Source organism: Felis catus, chromosome B1 (assembly GCF_018350175.1).
Source record: "Felis catus isolate Fca126 chromosome B1, F.catus_Fca126_mat1.0, whole genome shotgun sequence".
NCBI lineage: Eukaryota > Metazoa > Chordata > Mammalia > Carnivora > Felidae > Felis > Felis catus.
Window position 1 is genome coordinate 123814286 of NC_058371.1, and position 22567 is coordinate 123836852.

At 34.1% G+C, this 22567-nt stretch overlaps 1 protein-coding gene across 4 annotated transcripts in view; it reads left to right on the forward strand.

The window, feature by feature from the left end:
• Positions 1-22567, forward strand: part of STPG2 (sperm tail PG-rich repeat containing 2) — a 635506-nt gene that overhangs the window by 547356 nt on the left and 65583 nt on the right. For 3 of the 4 annotated variants that reach the window (XM_045056062.1, XM_045056065.1, XM_045056064.1), the window contains one exon: positions 6831-6979. In XM_045056062.1, the coding sequence (XP_044911997.1) occupies positions 6831-6979 (149 nt within the window). Of the gene's footprint in view, positions 1-6830; positions 6980-10790; positions 11268-22567 lie in introns of those variants that run through there. The other variant, XM_045056063.1, reaches the window with a different exon arrangement.

Here is a 22567-nt window from a genome sequence, read left to right on the forward strand (position 1 = left end):
AAACAGCATACCAGTATATCTCTAATTTAATCATTATGGCTATTTGAATTATTTAATTTGTAACAGGAAAGCTTATTATTGTTATTAAAAATTTACCAATCTATTCTTTTTTGTCTACTCTTTCAGATGAATTTTGGAATCACTCCACATATTTTAATAGACTTTTTTAGGGTAGTGTTCTGTTCATAGCAAAATCAAGTGGAAAATGCAGAGAGGCCCCATATACTCCCTGCCCCAGTGCAGCCTCCCTCACTATCAACATCCTGCAGCACAGGATACATTTATTACAATTAGTGAACCTATACTGACACATCATTATCACCCAAAGTTCATAGGTCACATTACGGTTCACTTTTGATGCTGTAAATTCTATGGGTTTGGACAAATGTTAATGACATGTATTTACCATTACAGTATCACACAGAATGGTTTCACTGCTCTAAAAATTTCTTTGTGTTCTTATTCACCCGTACTTCCCACTAACTCCTGGTAACCAGTTATCTAGTTACTGTCTCCATAGTTTTGTTTTTCAGAATCTCATACAGTTGTAGTCACACATTATGCAGTCTTTTAAGCTCGACTTCTGTCAGCTAGTATGCATCTAAGGTTCCTTCATGGCTTTTCATGGCTTGTTAGTTCATTCTTTTTGGCACCAAATAATATCCCATTGCTAGATGTACTAGTTTATTTATTCATTCACCTACTGAAGGTATTTTTGTTTTCTCCAAGGTTTGACAATTATGTACCAAGCTGCTCTAAACATCTGTGTGCAGGTCTTTTGTAGACGTAAGTTTTCAACTCATTTGGGCAAATACCAAAGAGTGTAGACTGTATGGTAAGAATATGTTTAGTTTTGTACAAAACCACCAAACTCTCTCCCAAGGCGGCTACACCATTTTACATTCTGACCAACAATGAGTGAGTTCCAGTTGCACCACATCCTTACCAACATTTGGTGACATCAGTATTTTGAATTTTGGCCGTCTTGCTTATCAAGTATTTCTTTCATGGGTCATGCTTTTGGTGTTGTATCTAAACAGTTACTGCCAAACTCAATGTCACCTAGATTTTTTTCCTATGTTATCCTCTAGGAATTTTGTATTTTTGCATTTTACCTTTAGGTCTATGATCCATTTTTAGTTAATTTTTTGTGAAGGGTGTAAAGTCTGTGTTTAGATTTATTTTTGAGCACTTGGATATCCACTTGTTCTAGCACCATTTGTTGAAAAGGCAATTTTTTCTCCATTGTATTGTCCTTGCTCCTTTGTCAAAGATCAGTTGACTATATTTGTGTGGATTGTTTTCTGGGCTCTTTATTTTGTTCCATCTATCTCTTTATCTGTTCTTTCACCAATATCACATTATCTTGATTATTGTAGCTCTATGGGAACTCTTGCTGTTGGATAGTGCACATATTTTTTGATAGTGAACAGTAGCCATGTTTTAGAATCATATATTTAACTTTATAGAACGACCATGGCAGCATTCTATTTTTTTTCTATATTGAAATTAATTTACAAAACATTATCAGTTCTTTCTAGAAATTTGAAGACTTTTTAGCATTCTCATATAAAACAATACAATAAAAAATCATCTCAGGTACCAATTTATGAAGAATAAGAATAATTTCCTAAAAATAAAATCCTAGGCCTGATATAACTTGTCTCATGAGCCCATAATGTGAAGATATATTTCATATATTCATCATATTTTTGATGCTCATTTTATTTTTACAAATCTAATTATTCCAGTACCAATAACCCTTGAGTGCATCCTTTTCCTGTTGACTTGAAATGCCAATTTTACCATATGCTAAATGCTTATGTTTATTTTAAGCCTAGCAAGCTACTTTTCCGCTGAATTTACCACCTGTTTTTGGGCTTGAGCCACATTGTTTTAAATATATAGATTTATATTATTTTATAATATCTGGTGCTATACCACCTCCCTAAATATTTTTTAGGTGGACCTTCAATTTTGGGGTCCAGAAACCTTTGGGGAAAGGTATAGAAAGAACTAGTAGGGTGAATAGCCATGGGAAGAGTTTCAGTTATTTCGTCTGCTATAGATAAAGCTTGATACCTCTACTCTACTTCTACTTCCCAGATGCAGGCATAGTGGAATCTTGGCTTTTGTCTGACTTCTAAAGTCAGAAATAAAATTGGCCATGCTCATTTCTAAGTTTGTTCTATGTACTGTGCCAGGATTGAAACTTGGGGCCTTTCAAAACTACTGATTCCAGTATTTCATTCCCAATGATACCATACTACTTCCTCATTTCTAGATCAAGAATGACAAAACGCTGGAAGTCAGTATTTTTTCTTGGAACTTGGCTGAAGACGGGAGATGGGAGGCTTAAATCAGCAGCCCTCTAAAGCCCCCGTCAGTCCATTCCTATCACTATTATATCTATCAGTAATTCTTTCATCAGATAAATGTCCTATCCCTGTTTTTCAACACTAACACATGATTTTCTGTAATCGTATATTTCCTTAGTCATTTCCATGAGAATATGAGTAAGAGGAACATTTGAAGCCACTTATAGAGAAAAACAAACAAAAAGATATCAGATGGGATTTCCCTCAATTACATTTTATATAATTTATAAATTTATATGCATCTGGATTTATCTTTTAATCCTTTTCAACTATTACAATAGAAGATTACTCCTTTTTTCCTTCTAATACCAATACCTCCATGTATTTTTTTAATATGAAATTTATTGTCAAATTGGTTTCCATACAACACCCAGTGCTCATTGCAAAAGGTGCCTTCCTCAGTACCCATTACCCACCCGCCCCTCCCTCCCACCCCCCATCAACCCTCAGTTTATTCTCAGTTTTTAAGAGTCTGTTATGATTTGGCTCCCTCCCTCTCTAACTTTTTTTTTTTTTCCTCCACGTATCAAGCTATGGATTTTATTGCTGCTGTATTTTCTGGAACATTTCACCATCCGTTATCCCCTCTCACTCTCAATCATGGGATGATTTCCATTGTCTCTTAAATACTTTCAAATCTCTTCTGCTAAATATATATGTATATACACATATATATGTGTGTGTGTGTATATATATATATATATATATATATATATACCAATATTTCCAGAACCTTCATTTACCTTTAGCTATTTCTTTCTCTTTTCTATTTTTGAAGCTATGTCTTAAAAAAAAATTTCTCCTTAATGCTGTACTTCCTTACCTCTTCTCAATTTCCTCCAGTCTAGCTTATAACCACTTTAGTTTACCTCAACTAAGTTAATCAATGTGCTTCTTTTCTCTCAGTATGAAGAACATTTGTCAGTTTTATTTAAAACATTTTTAGTGTTTATTTATTTTTGAGAGAGAGAGAGAGAGAGAGAGAGAGAGAGAGAGAGAGAGAGAGGAGGGGCAGAGAGAGCAGGAGACATAGAATCCGAAATAGGCTCCAGGCTCTGAGCTACCAACACAGAGCCCAACACGGGGCTCAAACTCACAAATTGTGAGATCATGACCTGAGCTGAAGTTGGACGCCCAACCGACTGTACCCAGGTGCCCCTGTCAGTGTACTTATTATTAGACTTCTCAGCAGGGTTGAAATCTCAGTACATTCTCTTGTGCACTCTTCTCTTGGCTTCCCTGACTGATAACTACTCCAATCTCTCCACCTGCTCCATTTCTCTATCTTTTATAGGCTCCTTCCCCATACATGGCAATGAATTTTAGAGTTCTTAGTGGCTTGACCCTGGATCCTTCTCTTGTGCCATAATCTCTCAATAGTCTATTTGTACAAAACCTTGTCATTTTCATCTTTAACCCATTCTTCTCTGAGCAGTAGGCTTGTAGAGTCTTCCCTGCTTCTGGAAGGTAATTTAATCTGAAAGCCTCTTGCTGAGTAATTCTTATTTAAAAAAACAAACAAAAATAAATAATTCCCATTGGAATTAGTGATACAAAATCATTTCAATAATTAGATAAGTATACATATGATGCTCAGTATCTGTACAATAAAAACATTAATGCAAAATATATTAATGAATAACTTTTCCAAAAAACAAATCTGAAAATCATCTCTCATCCTCTTTTTAGGAGGCTTCAATGGTCTCTCATCACTTTTAGCACAAAGACTAAAATTCTTAACATGGCCTACTTACCTCTACATCATCACCTTACATGATGCCTCCCTTCCTCTATGTCACTCAAGGCCCATTAGTCTTCTTTCAGTGTCTAGAATGTGCAATAGGTCTTTGCTTATGTTGGTCTCTGAACCTGGACTACCTCACTCCATCTTCCTCTTCATCGTAGCCTAACTAGGGTCTGTCCTTCCTTCAGATTTCCATTCTATCATCACTCCCTTAATGAAGCCTCTGATTGCCTTTACTTAGTCAGGTCTTCCTATTTCTTTCTGGGTAGCTTTCCTTGAGAGTTCTTATCACTGTTTGATTTTACATTTATATATTCGATCATTCGATTATTGGCAGTAGATTTCACAAGGCCTGGAATTTTGTCTTGTTTGTTGGCAGTTTTATCATTAGACCCTAGTACAGTGCCTGGCATGTTGTAGCCACTTGATATTCACTTGTGGAATGAATGAAAGAAAGGAGGAATAAGTGGAATTTCCCCAGTTTTCCTTTTTTAAATTATGAAACATTTGGATTATGACTGTAATTCTGTGAATGTTGATGTTATTCTTTTGTATTATTTTCTAAAATATTTATATTTTCTTTAATTTACTAGTTATTTTAAAATGCTCTTTTAAAATTTTGGAATGATTGACATTTAAACTCAGCTTTATTTAGGGGCGCCTGGGTGGCTCAGTCGGTTGAGCGTCCGACTTCGGCTCAGGTCATGATCTCGCGGTTCGTGAGTTCAAGCCCCGCATCAGGCTCTGTGCTGACAGCTCAGAGCCTGGAGCCTGTTTCCGATTCTGTGTCTCCCATTCTCTCTCTCTGACCCTCCCCTGCTCATGCCCTGTCTCTCTCTGTCTCAAAAATAAATAAACGTTTTAAAAAAGTATTTAAATAAAAAAAATAAAAAAAAATAAACTCAGCTTTATTTAGTTCTAATTTTATTACATTTTTCCTGAAATGTATTTATTGTTTTATGTTATAAATACTAGCACTTTTCCCTTATGTTATTATTCAAATTAATGTTATTTTCCGTATGCTGCTTTATATTTATTGGAAATGTATAAATATATTTCTGTTTACTAATGCGTTTAAAAGAGGATATCTATGAAAAATTTATATTTTCTGACAACAAGGTGTGGGGATTGCCAGACTCTGTTCTCTGTTTTTTGATCATGAAAATGATCTTCCTTTTAATTTTGTCCTGCTGGAATAATATATCACAGTGAATTTTCAGTGTTTTTTCAGACCAGTACTAGACTGAGGGCTAATTTCACAATTCTTTAGCTATAAGAATGAAAATTTATTTTTATGTAACTTGCTTTAAATATTTACTTTTGGGGAGACACTATACAAGATAATGATAATAATAATACTTGAAACATACATGATGTTTTAGTATGGCAGGCTTGATACATTTAAACCATATTAACTAATTTAATTCTCAAAACAATACTCCAAAATAGTTACTATTTTATCATCTTTGTTTTTTAAATGTGCAAAACAAAGCACAGGGAGAATGGTTAAGTTACTTAAGGACACGCAGAAAGCAGATAGCAAGGATAAGGTTACAACCAAAAGCCCATGCTTTTAACCATTAAGTGTATTGCTTCTCTAGAACAAAGATTACTTTACATACTTTAATTCAGTTAATATACCTAGAAAGTAGGTATTGGGTAGATGACATTAACTCCATTTGAAAATGAGGAAACTGAAGTTCAGAGAAGGGGAATAACCTTCCAAAGGTCACAGACATTTGAAGTGTCCAAGTTCAAAAATGCACTGAGTTCTATTAATTATCCTTCTACATGAAGCTGACTCTAAACTTGTAACTCTCATCCTATAACATGCAGACAATGAAAATTATAAATCTGAGAATGCAGTATTCTCAACAATTCATACTTAACTACTCATCTCAATTCCCAATTTCTTTATGTATCCTTTTGTACTGTGTTCTTGGAGAGAGGGGCATGAGAACAAACAAAAGTTAAGTGTCAATAGCACTATGTTAGGACTGGTACCTACTTTATAGGAAGCACCTCAATGAATATGAGTTGAATGAATATTCTATAATTTTGTTTTTAGTGATCTTTTTGCAAGTGATTTAGTAGACACCCCTTACAACAAATGAAAATCAGACACTATTTCTTGATTTTTTTTTTTTTTATTTTTAGATTTTTGCCTTCTCAATGTTTTCATTGGTAAGTGAATGGTGAATGTAAATGGACTTAATCCCGTTACTGCATGTTCATAGTACCAAATATAATTTTGGGCAGGTTATATATATTTAATCACTATTCGTTGAAATGATAAATGTTAAGAGAAGGAACATCTGAAAAGTCAATATCTACCTTCATTGGTAGCAAAATTTATTTTGGGAATAAAGATTATTTGATATTAATATATACAAAAAGCTATATACTTATTTTAAAAACATGTTCAAAGTTTCACAAAAGATATTTGTCTCTCTCAAATATGTATACCCTTTGGCAAAACTATTAAACATGCTTTAGTTAACCTGATGACTGGTAATTATTTTTTACTTTAAAGCACATTTATAGATATTAACCTTAGGAATCTAAATGTGTATGATATTAATGAGTGGTATTGATAAATTGTAAGTTATTTACATTAATGAGTTCCTTATAGAGTTATAAAAATAATTTTTCAAAGTTTATCAATGACATAATTAAAATACACTATTCTTTTGTTTGAATATCTGTAGCTCAGTCCATTTTTAAGACATTCTGTTCTGAAGAGGACCTTCAATGTCACTCTACCAAATCCTTCCCTGATCAAGAGAGAAAACACTTTTACTACAGGACAAAAAGCCAAACAAAAACGCTCAGGAAGCAAAGTAAAATCTTCTAAATGGTAAGTGTGCTGGTTCTCACTGAATCATAGGGTTGCCACATTTTTACAATCCATAAGTTAACTGTCATATGGAATCTCTGAGACAAATATTTTTTTTTATCTTCAAAGCAATGCATTTGTATCCCTGTTCTAGAGATCGGTTATGTTTATAACTACAGAGAGTAATTAACATATCTAGTAGGGACCACTCTGTATGCTGCTAGAAGTAAATGTTGACTGGTGAAAAATAGCCATTATATTTTCCTTTTTAGAAGTCTACTCTTCATTTGTCTTTAATGCTAAGGTAGAAGAGTTACCTTAATAAGGTGAAGCTGACAGCCTTTGTTAAATTAACCTATCTTTTAAAACAAAGGAATCTAAAAAATAATGCCATGTTCTACTCACTTATTGTGAGATCACAGCTCGGTGAAACATTTTGGCTTTTTCAAACAAATTGTATAATCAAACAAGCTTGGACTAAGAATATTCTTATGTAAATAGTTAATAGATATGGGTTAAACACAGAGTGTATGGTAATGACCAACAGTGGTTTAGACTTTTCAGTGTTTGCATGTGTGTGTGTGCATGTGTGTGTGTAAAGTAGGCCTGGGCTTGAATAATTTGATGTTATTATATTCCAGACAAAGACTGCTTTTTATTTCAGTATCCACACCACAAAATGCCATTGTATTTCAGGAACATACTGAGATTATATTAATTTCTAAAGAATTATAAACAAAAAAGTACTTATTAAAATAATAAAGTGTAGAGTTTAATATCTGATATATTCTTAGACTACTTGTTGGAGCAGTAGATCAAATTTATCTAGATGCCATCAGAGTCTATTCTTTCAGCCTAGACTTCTGCCGTGCATAATGTTAGCCACTAGTCACATGTGACTATTGAGCATTTATAATATGGCTGTTTCAAATTGATATATGCTGTAAGTCTAAAAGGCACACCAGATTTTGAAGACTTAGTTTGACAAAAAAAAAGGGTATAAAATATCTGATTAATAATATTTTTTAAATGTAATACATTTAATACAGGTATTTCAGGTATACTGGGTTAAATAAAATATACCATTATGATTATTTTCATCTGTTTATTTTTACCTTTTAATATGGTCATAGGCTCATTATATTTCTATTGGACAGTGCTAGTCTAGGATATCCATATTTTGGAGTAGTGATTTCGTCAGCAAATATATTGGAAAACAATGTCTACAATAATGTTTTATTTTCAATTCCATTTCACACATTATACTTTCACTTCTATTACACATTTTGTTATGACAGGGAGCAATAGCCCATTAACTACTCTTTGTCATCATTAGTTATTAATATGTAGTACTTCTTTAAAATGCAAAGATATGAAAGCTATTTCATGTCATTTGAAACTATTGCCTTGACTTTTGTGCCACAATGTCATAATTTTCAATTCTAGATCTAGTTTTTTGAGCCCATAAGAGGTTGTTATTGTCATTTCTCAGGTCATATTTATTTAGATTTACCCATATACTTATCTGTTCCATTGCTCTTTCTTCCTTCTTGCATTTCTGTGCTCCTCTTTGGGATCATTATTCTTTCTAATGAATTTCTTTTCATATGTGTGTTCATGCACATTTACTGTTGATGAGTTCTCTCCTTTTTTGTTTGTTTGGAAACATTTTTATTTCATCCTCATTTTTGGAGAATATTTTTACTGGGTGAAGAATTAGAGGTTCACACATACATTCTTTTGGCACTTTAAAAATGTCATTGCATTGTATAATGCCTTCTATGGTTTCTGATGAAATGTTTTCCCTTTGAAAATAATGTGCCTTTTATTTATCTGGCTGCTTTTTCAAATTTTCCTTATGCATTTTAAAAGATTATTTCTAATGTCCCTAGGTTTTCCTGCCCCCACCTCGTTTCTATAGAACCTAAGAAAGACCAAAATCTCAGCTTAGATTTCTTTAAAAATTTTATCTTAATGCTTTTATTTTATTTTTGAGAGAGAGAGAGAGTGTGAGCAAGGGAGGGGCAGAGAGAAAGGGATACACCAAATCTGAAACAGGCTCCAGGTTCTGAGCTGTCAGCACAGAGCCCAACATGGGGCTTGAACTCACGGAGTACGAGATCATGACCTGAGCCGAAGTCGGACGCCCAACCGACTGAGCCGCCCAGGCGCCCCTCAGTTTAGATCTCTATCCAGTTTGTGGTTGTCTTCTGTGCGCCTAAAAACTAAATTCCTCCAAGGGAATGTGAGGGAATGTCCTCCAATGCTATTCCCAGCTCACCCTTCTCACCAGGTTTCTGAGCCTTACAAGACCTGAGGTTGTCTGTGTAGCTCTCCATTCTCTTATATAAAGAAACAGAAGTAAATTCTCTAATTTTTCTAAGAGACTTGTTCTGAGAACAAGTTACTCTGCCATATCTGAAAACTCTTCCTTTACTATAGTTTGCCTTCTGTCCCTTTTACCTCTAAAACAATTCCAGAAATCCTATATCTTTTATGAATATTTATAACTGAAAAGATATATTAGATATCATATATCTTGACACATTTATTCAATATCCTACTAAAAAGTTCATATTCTTTTTTAAGGAAATGTATTTCCCTATTAAACTTACTTGCAAGTCTATTTCTTTGAAGATTATTATTGTCATATTACAAACTATTTATATTTACATGGTGTCACACAAAAATAAGTACTTCAAAAATATTTTAGTATCCCAGATATGCCCACCCACATCCCAAACCTTTTGTGACGTAAACCTCCAGAAGATAAAATCAGACCAGCTCCTTGTTCAACATTACCATTACAGAGAAACAAAAGACAGTCTATCTTTTCTGTTTATATATGCCTATCATTCCCACCAGACAACCTCAAAACATGACATTATATTTCCATTCAGAATTATTCTGCATTTCAATCAGTATAGTGTCATTTGGAGGCTCCCTTCTTTATTTAACTTTCAGGAAGAAACAGTTTTATTTCACAATTATAGAGAAACTTAATGCTTGGCTGAACTAGTACACTAACACTAAAGAGAAATGAGTGAGTTACCATATACAAAGAGCTTCTATCAGCTCCACTCAGGTTTGGGTGAAGGGGAACAAGGTAGATAACAGAAGTCTGTTAGATGATTGAAAGTGGGGAAAGAATTGCCATCTGAATGTTAAATAGCAGGAGTGATGTCACCAGAACAAAGTTCTGAACTTCACAGGTTTACCCTAGATCAACCAAGCCACATTCTGTTCACTGTTCTTGGTCATCATGGAAATGAACATAAAATATTTTTGTTGCGTGGAGGCTCACGTACATAAGACTTAGTGAAAGAATTGATATTTCTTCTGAGATGAAATCTGGTATAGTCTCTTCTGTGTTACAAGTACATTTTGTAATCGTTTAATTATAAAAAAATCTTAATCCAAGAATATTAATCAATGAAAAAATTAGTGTATTAAATTATAGTTTGAAATTTTGAATGGCTTATTTGGTTGCCATTTCTTTCCTGTTTTCTCAGTTGGGTTAAATTCACTATTATTATAATGTAATATCCAAACAACTGAAGGTACAATATATATCAAATATACACTTTAACTACTTAAACTCTCCTGCAGAGTCATTAGGACAATCTAAAAGCTAGGACTATCACATAATATGAACTACTTGATATAAATGATACTTAGTCAATCTGGTTATAAAAAAAAGTATTTTGTGAATTTTTTTATCATTTTTATTTGAGGTAATGAACTAGAGGAGCAATGTGAAAGAATATTTTGGCTTCAGTTGAGAAGTACAATAGAGACACCACTTACTGAAACAGCTTTTCTTTCCCCACAGATATATTCTAAAGGTATTATCTATTAATATAAAGGTAAGCTGACAGTTCTCTCACAAAGAAGTAATTCCATTTTGATGATGCCCTCCATCAGCTACTCAAAGGAACATAATTGCTCTTCTAACCTCAAGAGATAGAAAAATCTGTTCTTGCAAGACATTTAATTCTCTATTTTTTTTCTCAAAATTTTCATATTACAATAGTGGTATATATATTCACTGCATTCTTTCTCAATATATATTACTAGTGCTTCCGTATAAAATACAATGCTGTATTTTATAAAGACATCTGAAAACCCTTTCTTTTTAACTTTAGAATCTCATTCTCTAACCAGAGAATGCAATTATTTTCCAGATACTAGGTGTGCTGAAAATAAGTACATGATGTTATTATGTGTGTGTTATCCACTTGACTTATTTTCTTACTCGTCAGTTCTCTGAAATTATAAAAGTGGAGAATAAAAATCACAAAAAAATGACTTACTTTGTGTATGCTTTAGTTGGTGTGAATTTCATGTACAGATAGGAGATCAAGAAAAATTGATTAAATTGTGGTGATACATTTACTTCTCTTTAACAGCCTACATATTTGGGGAAGATGGGTAACCTTAAATATTAAGTCCCAAAATTTGGGGGTTCGTGGTCTGCTTCTAACATGGTCTTGAAAAACAAGTGAGAGATAAGAATTAGATCAATGATTTTTAATTTGGGAGGGAGGGTAGCATAAGCTCCTTTGGAATTTTGATAAAAGCTATGGAAACATCTTTGATAAAAATAACCTAAATTTAGCATAATTTCAAGGGATTCAAGCATGCTTGGACTCTTTCAACGTATTCTGGTTTAAGAAAACTTCACCTAAAATGTCTCCATTGGGGCGTCTGGGTGGTGCAGTCGGTTAAGCGTCCGACTTCAGCCAGGTCACGATCTCGCGGTCCGTGAGTTCGAGCTCCGCGTCAGGCTCTGGGCTGATGGCTCGGAGCCTGGAGCCTGTTTCCGATTCTGTGTCTCCCTCTCTCTCTGCCCTTCCCCCGTTCATGCTCTGTCTCTCTCTGTCCCAAAAATAAATAAAAAACGTTGAAAAAAATTAAAAAAAATAAATAAAATGTCTCCATTAATGTACTTAAGATCAATCTTTCAAGATTAGAACGATAAAACAGAAAAACAAAGATCAATGAATACTTGCTCTCCCATTGGACTGGATGAATTGAATTGAGAAAAGAGCACAGAAATGATGGTGGATGGAAACTCTGAGCTCATGCCTAGCTATGTAACCCTAACTAAAGTACGTAATCTCTTTGTTCTATGGCTGTAAAAGCAGTCGGTGTGTTGGGTCAGTAATTTTCAAACATAGCCACTGCTTCACAATTGCCAAATGAGTTGGTAAAATACCACAACTTCCCAGTATCTAACAACTCCCCAGCTACTATAGTCTGTACTCTGGGATGAAGCCCTCCAACCTGTATTTCCCTCTAGGTGCTTATGTGGTGAAATTAAACCCTAGCTACATAATTCCCAAAGTCTTTGTCATCTCTATAGTATTTTTTTCACCAGTACCTTTTCATATGTCGTGCGAACCATGTAAACTATAGTTCTGGTCAAAGTAGATCTTATTGATTCAGATAACCAAGAGCATTTGGAGTATATATTACATATTTTGCAACAACCTCACTTGTATTATTTTCAGATAATACTTTATGGAATTATTTTTATTGTCTTCCTCTTAATTATTATTCCTCTGGAATATATTACATAATATGAAAATCTGTTCATGAAAGAAAAATACAAAGATGAGTATTTAGAATGCAGCAGAGTTCACCAATCACTACTCTTAAGATAATGCATTCAGTAGAACAACTCTTATGTCCGTAATCCTAAAATTGTTTAAAAACTTTCTAGACCAGAACTATTTGGAAGAATGGAACTAGTTAGAAAAAACTTCCCCTACCACCAACTGATCGTTTCTAGTAATTTTATCCAATAACTCTCTTATTTGCTTTAGTTAGTTAGTTTTCATCTCTTTCACTTGAAACATCACTATCACTTAATATTAGTTTTCCTTGAGGTAACTGTCTTTTATTTGATAATTATAGAGCTCATTTTGAGGTTGCAATTTTTTTTAGAAGTATTTTTAAATCGTCTCTTGTTCTTAATGTTAGTATTCAATTTAACCTTTGCTTAATGTGTTAATGTTCAGGATAGTAAATGTTATTACAAAAGAGATTTCATGAGCAGGACAACCCATCGTGTGCACACTCTCAAGATGTATGCTGTTACTGTTACACTGTCCGTTCTTCCCGATGTTGCCTAGGTTTTTCATTAACCACGGTAACATGGATGAATCCCTGCTCTAACTCACACTAGGGTGTGCTGCCTACAGTTCTCCATATGAGGAGTATCTACATGGCAAACAGGATCTATGATTTGAATGATCTTCCCTTGTGACTTCTAATTGTATATCTGATTTTAAAGTTATTATTTGTTCTCTTGCTTTCTGGTATATTAATTAATACTATATAGTATATTTCTTCCAATCAGCAGCTATTTAAAAACTAGCACTGTACCTCATTTTTAACAGCTCTGCAAATTATTGTCTACCTCTTTATCTCCAAGGTTGCTGGAAAGGTATTTTACGTGCCCTATTTTTCATTATTTTAAATCAGGCCTTACCATGGTTATCCCTAAATTTGGAGGAAATGGATGAAACAGTTTTCATGAGATTTAATAATAAACACTTATAAATTAAAATTTTATCTATACAGATAAATTATACATTATATTTAACAGAGACTATTTAGAAATTATATATATATATATATACATGTATATATATACTATTTAAACTATATATACTCTAAACTACAAATTTTAAAACTATAATTTACTTTTATAGTAAATATATATATACTTTAAAAGCTGAGTCTTACCTATAAAACTCAAGATAGCAAAGCTTTTATTTGTAATCTCGCACTCATAACTACTGAACATAAATTTGTTTATGTAGGATTCCTAATATTACTTATACCTAGAATTCTAATAAATGTCAAGCACTAAGAAAATCTTGGAGTCTCATCTGCAGAATTATCGCGTGTGTGTGTGTGTGTGTGTGTGTGTGTGTGTAAAACTTACAGTAAGCTACTTATCCAAAAATTTTTAACTAATTCTTGAAAAGATGTGGAGTGTTTTCTCTATGATTTTTTGAAAGTAAGGTACTTAACATAGAAGAAAGGATATAAAATTTTTGGAAATGGTTTTGAGCCTGTCATGTTCAAAGACAAAACTTTGAGTGATATTAACTAACACAATAAGGATTACAATTTTCTGAACAGTAAGATAGCACATAGAACAAGATGACATCAATCCATGAGATACCTTTTAATATTTCACAAGGCAGCTTCTATATGAGGCAACGGATAATTAAAAAACAAACTGACATCAGAAAAGAAAATTCAGAACCCTTGTCTTGGTCAGGGCCATTTCAGGACTATAAGTCTTCTCATTATACATCTACGTCTAAAATCATATTTTGCCACATTAAGTAAGAAATATTATATAATGATGACTAAGGTCTCAAGAAAGTTTCATTAAACTTCTACTTAACATGACAGTGAAGCACATAGCCAATTTAAGAAATGTGTCCATTAAAAATAATTAAAATTTGGGGGCATCTGGGTGACTCAGTTAGTTGAGTGTCCGACTCCTGCTTTCTGCTCAGGTCATGATCTCACGGTTTGTCGGATTGAGCCCTGCATTGAGCTCTGCACTGACAATGTGGAGCTTGCTTGAGATTTTCTCTCTCTCCTTCTCTCTCTGTCTCTGTCTCTCTCTCTCTCAAAATAAATAAATAAACATTTTAAAAAATAATTAAAAATTTTCATTGATAGTATTTAAAGGGTTACTTCTAGCTCAGCTGTATAGATAACTCAGATATCCAGATATATACTCTGAGGATTATGATTTTATCTTCACATGATGTAGATTTTGTTGATGAACTGCCTTCAGTTTGCCTTAGTGCCTCTACATATAATTTTCTCTACAGTCAAATAATAAAAGATCTGAAGTGGGATTTAAAATTATTCTTAGTAGATAACATCATAGGGGAGGCATAAATTCATTACTAAAGCTTATCTTCTCTTCCCATGGCTAAATATGTCTTAAATCTTGTTGCAAAATGATCTATAAAAAGAAAGACACTGCTCTAAAAATACAAATTGCCTCATTTTGAACTTCATCTTGTAAATTGCTTCAAAAGTGAATAGGGATCTATGTAATCTGTAGGATTACGTGGAACATTACACTTAAACCCACCTTCTTAGAGAGTGTTTCTTACTTATGTTAATTCTTATTCTTTTCTTAAACAATAGTGAGACAAGCAGGGCACGTGGCTGGCTTATTCTGTGGAGTGTGCAACTCTTGATCTCACGGTTGTGAGTTCAGGCCCCACGTTGGGTGTAGAGATTAATTAAAAACAAAATGTTTAAAAAATAAAAAAAAAAGTGAGACAAGCAATTTGAATACAGCATTAATCACTCTGGTTCTTATGTAAAAATGATAATGTATTGCAGGCTGTTTGCTAAGGGGTCACAGAACAAATTTTTAGGAAAGGAAACGGTACTTTCCCAAATCCTGTATATAAAGCTCTTCACCCCCAATTAAAGTTATGAAATTAATTCCTAAGGATAACTTTCCATGTATGTCAAATAAATGTAAACTGCTGATCCTAGAAAGGAAGTTAGCTACCATTTGAAAATTTTGTGTAATACATCATTGTTTTATTCAGCAATAAAAATGCTTTACCCTTTCTTTAACAATTGATAAGTCCTATTCTATTACATTCTCAATGCAGTTAGTGGTATAAATTCATATAATTACAAGATTCAAGGACTTTTCATAACTTCCAGCTCACAGAGTACAAACCCAATCCTGCAATGAAGAAATGTGTATAAAATGAAAGAACACTAGTATAACATTTTCCTTAAATTGCAGAAACTAGACTTAAATGTCTTTGTATTCTTAATGTTTTGATCTTCTTATAAATATGATAGAAACTCTTCAAAGTCTTCAACCTATATATCTTCATATCATCCAAAATGCATAGGAAAATACTTTTTTTTTTCTTTAGAGAAAGAGAGAGAAGAAGAGGGAGGGTCAGAATGAGAGGGAGAGAGAGAATCTTAAGCAGGCTCCACATGCAGTCTAGAGCCTGGGCTCAAAGCTCAATCTCAGGGCTGTGAGATCAAGACCTGAGCTGAAATCAAGAGTTCGACACTGAACTGTTGAGCCACCTAGGCACCCCCGTAGCAAAATATTTTGCATGTAATAGTCAAATAGTCAGTACATGTTAATTCTGCCTATCCCAGATCGGCAATAAAATAAAAGATGCAGCGAAACAAAGTAAGGTGTTTTTTCTTCTCCTTTTGTTTAGGCTACATATTACTGCCATGTTGTCAAAAATATTAGGCCACCTCCATTGTTCATATTTTACTAGGACTTGTTGTAACTTGTACAGATAAAAAGAATCTTCCATATGTGTATGGTTGAATTATGTTCTTCAAAAAGATGTTGAAGTCCTCATTCCCAGTACCTGTGAATGTGACTTTATTTGGAAATGGAACAGCTATAGATGATCAAGTTAAAACAGATTATTTGGGTGTGCCCTAACCCAATATGACTCCATACCTGTAAAAGGGAAAAAATTTCTCTCATTATGGATGCACACAGAGAGAACTCCATGTGTAGATTACCTCTTTAAACTATCTCAAACTTCAAGCCTCCAGGACTGAGTCAGTATTCTATTGTTTAAGCCAGTCAGTTTGTAGTACTTTGTTCCTGCAGCCCTAACAAAGTAACACAATATGCATGAGTCACAAACAATGTAAAATTTAGATGTATCTTTTGAGGCAATATAAGAATAGAGTTAATGTTTAACCTTTTTATTATTAGTTAAAATGTGCTTTGGGGGGCAATAACGAATGTTTGTGATGGGAAGTCAACAAAAATCTGTAAGCAATATCAAATTTTACTTTGGTGAAATTTAAAAAAGTCTGTGTATAGATAAATATTGGAAGTGAAAATAAAATTTAAAAAAATAGATGAATGAATACTGTAAAATGTTCAATGACTTTTTTCTTTTCCTGTTCCAATTTCCATTCTTTTTTGCCTTTTTTCAATTTTATTAATTTTATTTATTTTGCACATCAACAGAAAATGTAGGTAAATTATACTTTATTATGGATGAGAAGAAAGAAGGGGAACACCTTTTTTAACTTCTAGTAATAGTCATTAAAAAAAAAAATGGAGGGGCCCTGGGTGGCTTAGTTGGTTGAGTGCCTTACGCTTGATTTTGGCTCTGGTAATGATCCCATGGTTCTGAGATCCGCGAGGGGCTCTGCTCTGAGAGTGTGGGCCTGCTTGGGCTTCTCTCTCTCTCTGTCTCTCTCTCTCTGCGCATACACTGCCTTGCTTTCTCTCTCTCTCAAAATAAATAAACATATTTAATGGAATGTCATATCATTCAGAATATATGCCCACACATTCCTATTAACCACTATTTTTAACTATATTTATGTTAGTTTCAACCTTAATTCTCCACTTCATGTCATCAAAGCTGTTCCATTTTTTATCATTTCCCCTCATTTCTCTATAATCTCTGAAAATATGTGTATGATTCAACCATCTAGATATATTTTCTTTACATATTTTATTTGGAATATGTACCTTTTTACAATCTGGATGCATTTTGTATATATGTATGTTTGATGTGTTTTGTATCATGTTAGAAATTGGACTCCTTTGGGAGCAGTCTCCAGTATGGAGGCAATTTAACATGCAGAATGTTTTTTAAGGATACTGAGATCAACAGTTACAGAAGAGGGGGCGAGGAGCAGGACTGAGCAGAGGGAGAAGTGGTCCCATCCAAGCTCAGCAGCAGCCCTAGTCAACCCAGTGTGGTGCTCTACAGATAAAGTGGAACTTTCAGAGTTGGGCTCCTTTGTGTTAAAATGGGTGGCCTTTATACTCCTGCATATATCAGTTATTAGGTGTGGGCTGCCTCAGAAATGAGTGTGACCTTGTGTAAGGTAGCTCTCTGTAGCTGAATCAATCCCTAGAAGGGGTGGACAGTTCAAAGCTATCTGGCAACAGTACTCCCCAGCAGCTGAGGCAGTAAGTCCTTCACCAAAAGGAGCCTGGGTATTGTATTTCAGGGTCCACTACATGGAAGAATGAATATTTTCCATGAGTCTCTCTTACCTTAATGTAAAAGATACTCTCCTAATACTCTAGGGATTCATTTTTCTTTTTAAATTGGAACCATTTTGATTATGAGATCAGAGATGTCATATTTAAAACTTCTGTAAATGAAGAATAATTTATTTCATGAAGGAAATAATCACCCACTAACTTAGATGTTTAGCTTTAAGACAACCAGTGTATTCACATGTTGACCTTGCTGGAAGAAAGGCTTATCTCTGTATGTGAACACCCTCTAAAATTGGGAATGCTAAATGATGGATTCTGGCCTGAACTTTCAGACACCATCAGGTCAGCATGACAAAGCTGACTTAGAGCAAATACTAAAGAGCGACTCCTGTTAATTTGTCACTGGTCACCTCTTACTGCCATCACTCCAGGGAATTTAAGCTAGGGCTTTAAAACAAGATTATTCTAAATGCCTTGACCTTGATGCCATAAACTGTATCCTATTTACTTGCCCTAAAATATTTTCAGCCAGTTGTTTCATACTTCTGCCTAGAGAGCTCAGGTTCCACCACTACCACAGATAGCTATTGCACAGTTTCACAATTCTGTAGTTTAAGTTCCCCGCACACTGCTAACTTTGCTCATTAAGCTCCTAATTTGGAATCTGATTCTTCCCCAAGTTGGCCTTCCCCTGATTCTTCCCCTGTATTTGGCCATGAACCATTCAGCTCCTTCAGATTTTCTTTGTGATCAGTCTCATCCCTGAGACAACCTATTTCTGCTTCAGCTCTTTTTCTTTATTGCTAGAAAATTGAGTTTTCATTCCCACCTTTTTTAATCACATAATTCTCTCAGAGCTAGATTCTTTCTGCTGGCCCATGGTCACTTCTCTTTTATCATCACTAAACTTTTTAGTTCTGTATAAGTCCTTTCTGCTTACTGATAAAATTTACTCAACATTTTATGGCATAAATTTTATATATTTTTAAAAAGTTTTTAATGTTTATTTATTTTGGAGAGAGAGACAGAGCCCAACAGAGCAGGGGAGGGGCAGAGAGAGAGGGAGACAGAATCGGAAGCAGGCTCCAGGCTCTGAGCTGACAGCACAGACCCTGATGCAGAGCTCGAACCCACGAAATGTGAGATCGTGACCTGAGCCAAAGTCGGGTGCTCAACTGACTAACCACCCAGGTGGCCCTGTATTTTTTTTTTTTCTGGTGGCAGACTTTCTGGTGCTCTGGTTTAAACTTTGTCTGTAAATACTATGAAGTTTCTACCAATAGATAAAGAGGACCAATGACCTCACCAGAACCAAAGGGCTATTTAAGATACAAATTTTCACAAAAAATATATGCAACTCTTAAATGTTAAATAGGTCTTTATATCTTTTCACCATGTCTTCTTATTAAAAATTCTATTTTGCTTAACTACTAGGTTCCTTTTTGCTTTTTCTAATGATTCGTAAGTCTTGGGCAGGCAGCTTTATTATTTATCCATGAAACAAACAACATTTTGTAAGCATAAATAATAGTCATTCTGGGGGTGCCTGGCTGGCTCAGTCGGTTAAGCATCCGACTTCCACTCAGGTCGTGATCTCACTGTTTGTGGGTTCAAGCCCTGCATCTGGCTCTGTGCTGACAGCTCAGAGCCTGGAGCCTGCTTCAGATTCTGTGTCTCCCCCTCTGTCTGCCCCTCCCCCCACTTGTTCTGTCTCTCTCTCTGTCCCTCTGTCTCTCTCTCTCTCAAAAATAAACATTAAAAAAATTTTTAAAAAGTCATTCTGAAAGCCAGTATATATTATGATTGTTTCAGTCACATCCAGAAGGGTATATCTTAAAGTCACTATTAATTTATGAAATAAGTATGTGATAATAGCCATAATATCAACTAAAATAGAAACATGATTAAAAAACTCATCCTATTGCTTTCTTTAAAGCATAATGGTTACTCTGTGGTAACCCATTGTACCCATTATCCAGACATTCTCTAGTCTGTTTTTGACTAGTTACCATAATATAAAACAGTTTTATGAAATCAATTAAGCAAAGTTGGAGGATACAAGAGCAATATGCAAAAATAAGTTGTATTTCTATACACCAGCAAAGAACAATTCACAAGGGAAATCAAGAGAACAATTTCATTATAATAGCATAAAAAGAATGAAATACTTAGGGATACCTTTAACCAAGGAGGTACAAGTCTGGTACACTGAAAACTATGAAACATGGCTAAAAATATTATAGAAGACCTAAATATATGGAAAGACATCTCATGTTCATGGATCAGAAGACACAATATTGTTAAAATGGAATTATTCTCTAAAGCAACATACTGATTAATGAAGTCCCCATGAAAGTCTTAATGTCCTTTTTTTAATTTATTTTTTTAAGAAATGGAAGAGCTGATTCTAAAATTCATATAGAATTTCAAGGGACCACAAATAGCCAAAACAATCTTGGAAAAGAACAAGGTTGGAGTACTCATATTTCTTAATACCAAAACTTACTACAAAGCTATAGTGATCAAAAGAATGTAGTAATAACATAAAGACAGAGACATAGATTAATGGAATAGAATTGAGAATCTAGAAATAAACTAATACATTTGTGATCAATTTATTTCAGCAAGGGTGGCCAAACCATTCAATGGGAAAGAATATTGTCTTTAACAAATGATGCTAGGACAGTTGGCTATACACATGCAAAAGAATAAAATTGTACCCTTTCCTCATACTATATACAAAGATTAAATAAATGAATAAATAACTAAATGTCAGAGCTAGTACAAAATTCTTAGAAAACAGAGGTGCGGTGCCTGGGTGGCTCAGTTGGTTGTGTCTGACTCTGGATTTCAGCTCAGGACATGATCTCACAGTTCATGAGGTCAAGCCCTGCATCAGGCTCTGTGCTGGCAGTGGGAAGCCTGCTTCGAAATATCTGTCTCTCTCTCTCTCTGCCCCCTCCACCTCCGCTTACCATCTCTCTCCTTCTCTTTCAAAAATAAATAAATGAACATTTAAAAAAAGAAAACAGAAGCAAATCTTCATGACCTTGGATTTGGCAATGGTTTCTTAGATAGAACACCAAAAACACAAGCAATAAAGGAAAAAATAGATGAATGGGACCTCATCAAAATTAAAAACATTTGTGAATCAAAGGACACTATCAAGAAAGTGAAAATGAAACCCACATAATGGGACAAAATATTGGCAAATCATATGAAAAGAATCCAGTATCCAGAATATGTAAAGAGTCTGTACTACCAAGAACAAAAAGACAAATAGTCCAATTAAAAATTGGGTGAAGTCCTTGAATAGAAATTTCTCCAAAGGAAAAAAAAAATTTTGAAAAAAGGAAATCTCTCCACAGAAGATATACTAATGATCAATAAGCACATGAAAAGTTGCCCATAATTTATCATTTGATCAATGTAAATCAAAACACAATACCAATTAACACCCAGTAAGATGAAAATAATAATAATAATAATAATAAATAATAATAATAAATGACAAATATTTCAAAGATATGGAGAAATTGGAACACCCATATATTGCTGCTATGTTAAATAGTACAGTTACTATGAAAAAGAGTTTGTCAGTTTTTCAGTTAATTAAACATAGAATCACCATGTGATCCAATTATTCTATTCCTAGGTGTATACTCCAAAGATTTTAAAATTGATATTCAAGCTAAATCTTATAGTTGGATGTTCATAACAGCACTATTTAGAGTAGTCAAAAGATGGAAACAACACAGATATTGATAAACTGTTGAGTGGATAAACAAAATGTGGTGTATCTGTACAATAGAATATTATCCAGCCATGAAGAGTAATGAAGCACTGATACATGCTATAGCATGGATAACTTTGAAAACATTATGCTTTGTAAAAGTTTAAGTCAGACACAAAGAACATATATAGTATGATTCTGTTTATATAAAATACCCAGAGCAGGCAAATTTGTAGAGTTAGGAAATGGATGAGTGGTTGCCAGAGTTTGTGGGTAAGGAGAAATGGGTAGTGACTTTTTAATGAGTATGGAGGTTCCTTTTGGACTGATGAAAGTATTCTGACGTTAGGTAGAGGTGATGGTTGCATAACATTGTGAATATACTAAATCCTACCAAATTGCACACTTAAGATATTTGCAAATGACATATCAGATACAGAGTTAATATCCAAAATCTATAAAGAACTTATCAAACTCAACACCCAAAAACCAAATAAGCCAGTGAAGAAATGGGCAAAAGACATGAATAGACATTTCTCCAAAGAAGATATCCAGATGGCCAACCAACACATGAAAAAATGCTCAACATCACTTATCATCAGGGAAATACAAATCAAAACCACAATGAGATACCACCTCACACCTGTCAGAATGGCTAACATTAACAACTCAGGCAACAACAGATGTTGGCGAGGATGCGGAGAAAGAGGATCTCTTTTGCACTGCTGGTGGGAATACAAACTGGTGCAGCCACTCTGGAAAACAGTCTGGAGGCTCCTAAAAAAATTAAAAATAGAACTACCCTATGACCCAGCAATTGTGCTAATAGGTATTTATCCAAGGGATACAG